Raw genomic sequence first — 11,249 nt, 5'->3', positions numbered from 1 at the left:
TTTTTTTTTTTTTTTTCACCATTTATTATCTATGCAGAAACAGATGGGACTTGTTTCGAATCTCAGATTAAAGGAATAGTTTACCCCAAAATAAAATTAATCAGTGTCATTATTTACTCACCCTTAGAAGAAATGACATTTGACGACTGCTGGAAAGCGCCATAGTTGATTTAAAAGCTAGTGAATTATGACTTACACTTGACAGACATTGCCTCTGTTGCTATTTTATGAAAAAAAGGCTGCATGGAGGTGCTACATAAAAATAGCTGCAAATGGGTTGACGACATGAGATTGAATAAATAATGCCAGAGTTTTCTCTTTTTTTTTGGATTAACTATTCCTTTAATAGCACCAATCATAAGTCAATGCCTTCTATCAAAAGCATTTTCCTCTCTATAAATGGAGGTTAAAGACTTCACTCCCAATGCATTCATGTTCATCAGTTTAAGCACTAGAGTTAAGCACTACATTGTATGGGTCATAAAGGAAATAGGCTGGACTGGGCTTCACTAATGACTGGAGTTGTTTAGTCCATCTGTTCTGCATTACTCTGGGTGGCTGTTGATTTTAGAGTGAACAAGAGCGTTCAAGAAAATGTGAGGAAATAATGCCATGAGTGATGGCCTGATTGACTTTAATCATTCCCAGGTTGAGTCATCCACCTCCTGTTGTCGTCGCCTCATGATCTCCTGTAGTTCTGTATCCCCATGACCCCTCTGAGAAAAAGAAAGACATTCAAGCCCACTTTTGGACTGCACTTGAATGTTTAATCTGCACAAATTCAGTAATATAGCTCTGTGACAGACCTCTATTTGAGCTTTCTGCACACTGATCTGACTGAAGACACGGGAACCCTCATCCCCACACACAGCTTTCAGCTCATCCTTACTGAGGGAAAATAGTTGAGCCCCGTTCAGAATACCAAGACATTCCACCACCCTGGAACGTGAAGACAATATTACATCATATGGAGTAATTTCATGAGGAATAAAATTTTATTTGATTGTCTGAGATAAACTGCTTCAAATTCTATGAAAATATACTAGGGCAAATTCACTAAACAGGTGTGCAACTTTCTTGATACAGTTTCCAGGCACTAAATGAGCTGAAATATTGGTGTGAATATTTTCATTCTTTTCAGCACAAACATGCCTCCATTCTGCACTGTAAAAAAAAGCACCTACATATTTTCATGTTTACTAATCCTTTTGAGTCTCAAATACTAAGAAATAAAATTTTCTTGAAATGACATAAAAACCCATGTCAGACCAGCAGAATTCCCCCAAATGTTGTCCCCCAGAATTTCATATTGCTGAAATGTTAATGTTGTGAGTTCCCAGCATGATTTGCAGCATGATTGACTTATGTGGTTATTGTTATAAGATTATTGTTTTGCTGTTTGCTGACTTCATTTAAACTTTTGCTATTTTGTCATTATTGTTATTTGTTGTGTTGAGATGTAAAGAGCTCATCTTTTTACATTTGTTGATTGTCACCATTCTTGAGGTTTGTGTGTCAAGTGTTGAGGCATATAGTATGTTCATCCATTTAAAACTAGATATCTTCAATTTGTAGATACACTTAAAATATTGAGTGTCCTATAAGACTATGTAGCTATCAAAACAATATTTTTTTTATTCTGTTACTAAAAGAAAATATGTTGAACAAGAAATCTGTTGTTGTCTTGACGAATGTATTCGTTTATATATTTAGTAAACGAACTAATTCAAATTGGCAAATCAGAGTAGTGTTACCAAGTACAGTTATTATAGTTGAGGCACATCAAGTTGTCTTTTTTTGGGGGGGGGGTTGAACTTGTAACCACAGTTTAACAGCTCATATGTTTAACCACCTATATACGTATATTAGTGAAACTGTCACATGTCGCAGCTCACGTGTCACTCACGGTCTAGAGAATCCCTTTACATTGAGCCAAGCGTGGACCTCAAAGGGCTGGGATTCATATGTGATGGTCACGGATGTACTTGAGCCCTCCACCCGAAAGTTTCGAGCTGGGGGCTGGGCCTTGTTGTCGGTTATCCTCTTCAGTAGTTCATCATTTACCTCCTTCTGTTGGTTGCGGTCTAGAGAAATAGACAGAAGAAGCGAGAAATAGAGAAACAAGCATTGGGACAGAGACAGTGAATAAGATTGCCCAAGACAGGAGCAATGAGCTCTGGTGGGAATCTGCAATCTATGTACATAAGAGCGCTCTCACACCAAATTCATTTCCCACTTCTCTGCATTTTTTCGGCAGACCCTCCCCGCTTTCCATCTCACAGCAAATACAGCGAGCAGATAAAAGGTACGTACTATCTTTATCCCTGGAGGATTTATTCATCTCCAAAACCTCGGTGTGATTTACAGGGACAGTGGAGGTACCTTTGTAAGGATTCACAGCCTGTAGAGATAGAACAAAAGCCAGGGAAAAACAGAGGGGCAGAAAAAGAAAGAGTCAACATCTGCCATGTAGAGTGGGAGAATATATGTGTGCACTTTCCATGAATAAGGTACAAAAAAGAGCCTGAATGTCTTTTTTTCATTTCCCACTTCTCTGCATTTTTTCGGCAGACCCTCCCCGCTTTCCATCTCACAGCAAATACAGCGAGCAGATAAAAGGTACGTACTATCTTTATCCCTGGAGGATTTATTCATCTCCAAAACCTCGGTGTGATTTACAGGGACAGTGGAGGTACCTTTGTAAGGATTCACAGCCTGTAGAGATAGAACAAAAGCCAGGGAAAAACAGAGGGGCAGAAAAAGAAAGAGTCAACGTCTGCCATGTAGAGTGGGAGAATATATGTGTGCACTTTCCATGAATAAGGTACAAAAAAGAGCCTGAATGTCTTTTAAAAAAATGAAGTATTTTTCTCTTTTTCCACAAGTGGTCGGTGAAAGAAAGTGCTTAACCTTTATAAAATGGTATTCTGTTTCTATTACTACTGTATTTCTATTCATTTTCCATGAGGTGTGCAATTTTTCAATCCTGTGAGCAAAACTGGGGCCTGTCTAAATACAGCTTAAAATTTCTATGTAATATATGTAAATATATATATTTTTTTAAAAATTGGGCAGGCCAAAATCACAATTTGTCTAAAATATCTAGGCTACTAAAACAAAACGTGGTATTTGTGCCTCTAATACTAAACTAAATGAGCTGAAATAGTGTTGTGGATATTTAAATTAAGTCACTGTCCATCTTTTCAGCACAAACATGCCCCCTTTCTATGTAAAATTGGGCTCATTACAGATTGCATGTAATTCATAGAACTATAGACCTTATTCAGGGTAGTGCCATTTTTAATTTTTGACAGGACTGAAAATGTGGCTGTGAGGGATATAAATGCAGTGCATTGAATGGACTGTATTGTTGTTAACATACAGAACCTGACAAAATGTCTTTTTGACAAGAAAAAAAAAACTTTCAGTAGACAAAAACGCCATAAAACAGCTTTAAAATTCATAAGTTGTGAAAATTATGTGATACAGGACCTTTATACGGTGTGTGCCATTGTAAGTACTGTAAGCATATCAAACCTTCATTTTCATCCGGGTTAAATTCAGTATAGCGTCTAATTTGATTAAAGTCTATTTAGACATATGATGCTTAAACAAAAAGTAATAAGACACTAAAGTGTATTGTATTCATGAAATGTGCCTTGTAGAATGCAAATAATAAACCAGACTGTTTGATGAACAGTGTTACAGTGAGGTTTTTGGACTGCAAGCTAACCTGGCTGTTGAAGAGAGCAGCACGGTTGTACTGCTGCTGTCCTGGTTTGACCTCTTCTAGCACATTACATGGCACGTAGCCCGACTGACCGCTCCGGTTCCTCAGCAGCCACCACTGTTTATTGTTTTCCAAGACCTAGAAGCACATGAGATTCATGTCTACTATTAGCACTGTAAACTGCATGAGTGTGCATGGAGCAGGATTTTTTGGGACAAATCTATTCTTCAGACTCTTTCTTGTTCATTCAACATGTTGTCTAATTTTAACTAAAAGGTTTTGGTGCAGCGGTTGTGTCATACTGTGTCCCAATGATGCATCCTACCATTGGGATCCCAGAATGAAATCCCAGTGATACCAGGCTCAGGCCGGGCATGTCTAGAAACACGATTATCCGTGTTTCCAGATGGATTAGCCAATTGGGGGTAATCCCTCTTGATCACTTCAGTAGTTCTCATGTAAATAGAGTGCCTCAGGGCTGGAGGCTGTTCTGAGAGAAATGGCAGACATCTGAAAGTGACAGGTTGAAAGGATGCCTTCCTACATGCTTGACTTCAGCTTTCTAAATTGTTGTGGGTATTGTGCATTTGCAAGGGCTTACACTCTTAAACATAAAGGCTCTTTAATGACATTTATGGTTCCATGAAGAACAACGTCCATGGAACATTTTCCATTCTACAAATGGTTCTTTATAGTGGAAGAAAAATGTTCTTCACACTAAGAGAAAATGGTTATTTTAGGCAAGTTCACTGAAAGGCACTTGAGGGACCAAAAATGGTTCTTCTGTGGTGTTGTTCTCTTTTTGGAACCTTTATTTTCACCCTATAGTTCACCAAAAATGAAAATTTGCTTAAAATGTACTCGCCCTCAGGCCATCCAAAATGTAGAAATGTAGAGTCTATAAATAATCGAAACGACTTCAGTCCATTAATTGTGAAGTAAAAACCTGTATGTTTGTAAGAAACAAATACATCATAAGGGTGATATAAACTGTCACTACTGGCCAAAATACTTATTAAAAGTGTGCTGTCACTTTAATTGAGTGTGAGCAGTGCAGCAAAAATAGACTCGGCACCAAAACCATCGCTTCAGCACTGCTCATACGATGCTCCTGCTTGACGCTCAAGCTCTGCTCCTGCTCCCGGTGTGAATGTACTCATTTGTTAACATGCACGCTGAAAAAAATATGCGCTGCTCACACTTGTGGTGTGAAACCAACCTTAGACTGTTTTCGCTTGTAAACAGTGCTTGATAGTACATATTTTTCTCCTGATTCAGACAAGACAACTTTTTCACTGGAGAAAGCGATATTATGGATATAGTATGCATATTATAGCCAGAAAGAAAGGTTTGAAATTAAAAACATCTTTATGATGGATTTTTTTCTTACAAACATGCAGCTTTTTGCTTCACAAGACATTAATCGATGGACTGGAGTTGTGTCAATTACTTCGTGATGTTTTTAGCAGCTCTAATTTTGACAGCACCCATTCACTGCAGAGGATCAATTGGTAAGCAAGTAATGTATTTCTCTAAATCTGTTCCAGTGAAGAAACAAACTCATCTATATTTATATAATTGGAGTAAATTTTCAGCAAATTTTAATTTTTGGGTGAACCATTCCTTTCAGAGTGAACTAGTGTTACAATAATGTGCAGTTGCAAACGGAGTATCATTAATGCATCATAAAGTGGACAGAACTAGATTCATGTATTTTTATAATTTAGATATGTTGTTCAAACTAGTTTCCCTCAAACTTTTATACAACAGGATTGTACTTTTCCACAAACTTTTGTACAACAGGATTTTTTTAATATATACATATATATATATAATTTATGTTCAAACATCGGCCTACAGAGTCTTCTAGACCTTGAGCACTGTGTGAGAGCTGTAGTCATGTTTTCTCTTCTTCTGCCTCCCACACGGTGTACTTCAGACCTGTTCTGCCCCGTTCCCCATCCTCCTCCTCCTCCACCTCCACCTCCTCACAGAGGGTCATCCGTACCTCCAGCACCTCACCCGGCTGCACGGAGATCTCATTGGCATTACGTGCCATGAAGTGATAACGGATCCTGACATGTTGGAGGTCGCTGTTAGATCTGTGTGGTAGAAATAGCAACACAGCACAATACTTTGAATACAGTTCATTCATAGGTGAGGCTACAGCTGACTACAGTTACGTAGTCAACACTTGACATTATTTTTAGAAGTTAGATTTAGTATTTTTAGCCTTAGATTTGTTCATGTGGTCTCTGCACCTCCTCAAGAGTTGGCTTTTGGTGTTTTAGTTGTTGTACTAGACACTTTAAAGTCATTAAAGTCAAAGGGAAGCCATGTTTGCGACCCATTCTAATTCTTGTAATTTGATGTATTTCAAAGTGAAACAGGATGTTCAATGTAGAAAAAAATGGATTCAAGGTTTGTGTTAGTTTGACAACACAGTGCCTAAATAGCTATTATTGATATTTATTAATATTATACAATAGTTGTTTCAGGGGAAAAGTTATTTTCTTTTTTAATTTATTTGGAAAACTGTACCAGTTAACCAGTTAATCAAAATAAGGCAAGACCAATGGAAAAAGAAATTAAATAGGGTGCATTTTGATTTCATGTTGACTTTCAAGGAAATCCAGCAGACCAAACAACTTTGTCTAGAGGCCAGCCTATGAACAAACAACTCATTATAACTAACAAGCCGGCATAGCAAGCTACTTTGAAAATCCTTGTTTTTCCTATAAATTGGTTAGAAATAAACCAAACTTTCTGTTTTAATGATATGTTGACCAATCTAAATTCCAACAGCTTTTTTTTTTAAAGTTGCAAACTTTAAAGCAACATCTATATGGACAGAACATGCATTATAATAAATACCTTTCAACAGGGTGTTTTGCTGTGTATTCTTCCTTGCCTTGTAAATCTACTTTATGACACTAAACAAGCTATAAAACACTAAAGAACTCTACATGATAAACACAGGCATGCAGAACCGGTTTATTATAATGGACAACTTACGACTCGAGCATTCTTTTTCAGAAGAGCCTGCTGTTGCTTTGCTGCAAGCGCGCCGTGAGCCGCTGCACGATCCGCCAAGGTGGAAAGTAACTTGACGTGCTGCAGCCTGCACATGCGGTGTGGCTCATGCATATTTCAGTGGGCCTGCACAGAGCATGGAGAACTTTAAACTGAACGTACTGGTCCCCATGCATCTTTAATGTGCTGGCCTATACCTCCCTCCTACTCGTCCAGTCGTAGACCGTTGAGGATAACCGCAGTGGCCCAGTATCCAGCCTGTGCCAAGTCCTTCTTTCTTGAAGCCCATAAATAAATAAACATGCTGACCGCTGGAAACTGGCACTCCACTAGACAACAGGCAGATTTGTTTTCGCCTGCAATCGCAGTTTGTTTTACACGCTCCAGATAACTGACCATATATTTTAACAGTCTCATAATTGTAGCCATTCAGAATGTCACTCTTAATAAATTGCCACAGTAAAAATTTAATTATCAACTTCATATATTTATATACTTATAAAACAACTGTAATAAATTATTATCTCTATATAAATTATTAAAGGGTGAAAAATAATAATCCATGGCGGTTTAGATGTAACATCACAGCCTGCATAATTAAAAATAGCTTTTAAAGTTTTCTAGTGAACACCATCAGAGGGTTAATATAAATAAAATATAAATATAACTTTTATATATATATATATATATAAATATAAAATATAAATTTTTAAAAAGTCACAAACATATGTCCCTAAAAAAGGAATATTCAGGGTTCAATACAACTCAATCGACAGTATTTGTGCTTTTACAACAAAGTAGCAACCACTTGTGTATTGTTTGAGCTGTTGTAACACCCCTGTGGACTGTTTGTTGTGGTTTCTTCCCCTTGTGTTGGTTTAGCCCGTATAATCATTAGTTAATTACCCTCATTGTGTTCACCTGTCTGCCCCTCGTTATCTGCCCTATAAATTCCTGTCTCTTGTAATCTAGTATTGTCGGTTATTGTGAATGTTACCCTGAGTGTGTGTCTCCTCTACCCGAATCTGCTTTGTTGTCTCTACATTAAATATCCTTATTTGAATCCTTGTCGTCCTCGTCATCCTGCCTGCCTCCACACACCTGGACCGTGACAGCTGTAAAGCTGTTTAAATTACCCTTTTACAATTGTTGTCATGGTTATTGTAAAATTTGATCAAACTAACCAGAAAAGGATATTTAGCATTGTTTCTTCATGCAAAAAAACAGGTTAACACTCATACTGTTTATATTGTGTAGTTGAATTGAAATATTGAGTATTTTAACGTTTATAAATTGCCCCCATTTAATTCCATTGTAAGTGCCTCACTGTAAACCATGAGTGAATGTTCAGAAAATTGTCATTTTGTGGGAGAACTATTCCTTTAAATGTCCTGAATCTGGAATATTCTTTTACAACCTACTACATACAGTACCTTTTGTCATGGCATGTTGACTGACAGTATATCACCAAGGCCCTATCAGTACATAGAGCATTTCTGTAGCACAGAACAGTTCACATCACAGCCTGAAGAAACTAACCTTTCTGCAATCCTCAGTTGTCGACCCAGTCTGTGACCTGTAATAGTATAATAATCTTGGAAGATGATATCATCCCAAAGCCGGTCATGGGAGGACCCCGTTTTTAGCTACAGTTGGATAACACAAACAAGATGACGTCATGCTTCTAGAGCATGGACTGGTGTTTCTACTGGTGATGTGTTTGGTTAATCCAAGGCTCGGTGTAATCATTTGCCAAAAGCATCTACTCCCACAATGCCATGTTCATCTTGCTGTAAAGCATAGCCTGGATGCTAAACATGTGTATCCAATTTCACATTTAAAATCCATATATATTTTAATTTACATTTTTTTTTGTTTTTCTGAATGCATATCTCATCTGTTTGATAGTGTTATACAGTCAAAATGTGTTGTTGCTAGCTATCCGCCTCATTTTGTGTGGGTTTCAGCATGTCACAGTACTTTTATAGAGGGTTTATTTATTAAAAAAGAGTGATTGTTTATATTCCAGTAAACAAAATCTATTTACTTGTCATCAAACAAATGAACAATGGTGTTTACCACCTTTGCTAAACTGTCTTTCTTGCACAACATACGCAATTATTAAAATGGCATCTAATTAGAGGCGTTGAGCAGGCATTTTACATAAGATTAATTGCATTTTTGAGAGCACTTTTTCTTCATTATTATTCTGCCGTGCAAATGGATTCACTGCAACTGTAATGCATATTCATTTTCAGGAAGCTTGGAAATTGTGGGAAATTAGCCAAAGGTGGATCTGGGCTGCTGTGAGGGTACAAGCAGAATGTGTAATACAGGAGCACTGCTTTTACTCCCTGAAGTCTGGGCCTCCTTAACTTCCACCCTCAACTATGGTGGGCTTTGACTCAAGACAGAGCCTGTGCAGGTTGTTATTCTGGGATATTTAAAGGGGACACATCTTGAAAAAGAATGTTTCCTTGCTCTTACGAGATAAAAACCCAGGTGAAAAGGAAGTATCTTTAAATTGTGCTTTTTTGGACATACTTAATATATTTAAATTATACTATACTAAATGCATATGTATTATTTTGAAACAACTTTAAGTATATTAAACTTATTTCAAGATATGCTTAAGAAAAATTTTGAGCTATTTGCCATATATATTAATATATTCAATTGTGTTAAAATTAATGCTGTCAAAATTTGCGTTAATGCATACATTGTAAGAATGCACTTATTGCATATAGCACATATACAGTAGATAATGTATTTATGTGGTAGTGAATTAATGTGCTTTATAAAATATATTAAAATGTAAAAAAATTTTTTTAAAATATCTTACTTTTGAAAAGTAGACTGAAGCACGTTCATTACAGAAATATTTAAAATATATTGCAGTAGGCGTACACATGGTTATAAAGTACTTATACTTTAAACCCACTAAAAGCTGAATCATTTTGCTATTTTCTTACACAAAGTACACATAAAATATACTTTGAGTAAGAGTAAAATAAGTATTTTTTCTGTAAATACACTAAAACTTTACTTAAAGTATGCTTGTGATAATCATATATCTTAAAAGCTTAACTAAGCATATATTTATTGCCAAAGTACTTGTAGTATACTTTTTAGACATATATTAAAATGCCATTCAGTATATTTTAATGCACTTCAAAGAAGCATGTTGGGAATACAAATGTACTCTACCGGCGCCTATTTTGTACTAGTCGCGGCGGTAGTGACGTCATGGCTGTCGCCGGCCAAACAAGTTGGTGTTTTTTCAATGTAGGCTTCAGACATGGGTCACGACAAGGCGTTCCCCATAGCGACCCCTAGAGAACGCAGTTCGAAGTTCCACGAAAGGGAAACATACTACTTGAATTTCAAGTATATTCTTAATACATTTAATAGTGTCTTTTTTCACCTGGGAAGTTACAGTAGCATGTGTTCACAATGCAAAGGCCACATTCTGTTTAAAGGAATCGTTCATCCAAAAATGAAATTTTGCTGAAAATGTAATCTCCCTCAGGCCATCCAAGATGTAGCGTTTGTTTCTTCATTGGAACAGATTCGGAGAAATTCAATCATTCTGGCCCAGAATGCCCTAGTCCATAATCCATAATAAAGCTTCCTTCAGTGAAAAACTGAAATCCACTGACAAATTTGTTTAGAATAGTTTTGGGCTGTTTTATGCATATTTCTCTCCTGATTCAGATGAGATGACTTTTTCACTGGAAAAAACAATATTATAGATAGAGGACTTGTATTTTAGCCGGAAGCAATAGTTTAAAGTTAAAAATGTTTTAATAAGATGGATTTGTTTCTTGCAAATACTTTCCACTTCACAAAATATTAATTATAGTTTTCAGTCATGTGACTGGCTTGAAGACCTGGCGGGCAAAACATCCATAGAACTGCAGCACAAGCCTGTCAATTTCCAATCTTTCCAATTCAAAAATATTTAGATCACCTCTCAAAAGAATAAAACAAAGACATGTGAATAAAATGCAAGTTTTGACCATTAGCAATTCATAAAAAGCCCCCGCCGCAATATTTCAATGACTAAAAGCAGCGGTACATTCTAAAAGGTTTAATGTGAAAACTCTTAAAGTGCCTTTAAAACAGTGATATTAAAAGATTCAGAATTCAGTACACACCTTATTGATGATGCGTGCTTTATGCAGGCAAGCAAATGAGCCCGGAATATGAATGCAATGCGCTAAATGGTTAAGGGTCTTCTTTATAATGGTTTTCTATGGGAAAACATTTAATATTAAAGTTTGTGCATTGCATTTATATTCTGGGTTCGACTTCCAAGTCTCTGCCTAGTGTGGAAGACTGCACAGCTAGGGCGAGAGAACAGAAGTGGAGTGGCCAGGAGTGGCTCGCATGTCTAGCCCGTAAAACCTAACAAAGGTAAGGGGCGTGGACAAACCCGCAGCGTTGCAGATGTCCTGCATAGGCACACCCGCTAAAAAAGCTTTAG

General features: G+C 36.9%; 2 protein-coding genes across 3 annotated transcripts in view; one reads left to right on the top strand and one right to left on the bottom strand.

Moving 5' to 3' along the window:
* The window catches only part of LOC107740326 (alpha-1,3-mannosyl-glycoprotein 4-beta-N-acetylglucosaminyltransferase C-like), a 117,050-nt gene that overhangs the window by 84,592 nt on the left and 21,209 nt on the right, over positions 1-11,249 (top strand). The gene's annotated exons all lie outside the window — the stretch shown is intronic.
* LOC107740339 (epidermal growth factor receptor kinase substrate 8-like protein 2) lies at positions 484-2,341 on the bottom strand. The gene is made up of 4 exons (XM_016552758.1): positions 2,314-2,341; positions 1,907-2,084; positions 807-939; positions 484-716 (listed from the first exon to the last, which is right to left on the bottom strand). Exons 1-4 carry the CDS (start codon positions 2,339-2,341, stop codon positions 639-641), a joined length of 417 nt encoding a protein of 138 aa, XP_016408244.1. The 3' UTR covers positions 484-638.

The sequence above is a fragment of the Sinocyclocheilus rhinocerous genome, unplaced genomic scaffold (genome assembly GCF_001515625.1).
Source record: "Sinocyclocheilus rhinocerous isolate Xijiao unplaced genomic scaffold, SAMN03320098_v1.1 scaffold2055, whole genome shotgun sequence".
Taxonomy (NCBI): Eukaryota; Metazoa; Chordata; class Actinopteri; order Cypriniformes; family Cyprinidae; genus Sinocyclocheilus; species Sinocyclocheilus rhinocerous.
This window is presented reverse-complemented; position numbering and strand designations above follow the sequence as displayed.

Coding starts and splice junctions, on each gene's coding strand:
- LOC107740339 (XM_016552758.1), bottom strand. CDS start 2,341: ATGAATAAATCCTCCAGGGATAAAGATA. Junction 2,085..2,313: donor ATCCTCCAGGGATAAAGATA/GTACGTACCTTT, acceptor CTATTTCTCTAG/ACCGCAACCAACAGAAGGAG. Junction 717..806: donor TGCAGAAAGCTCAAATAGAG/GTCTGTCACAGA, acceptor TCTTTTTCTCAG/AGGGGTCATGGGGATACAGA.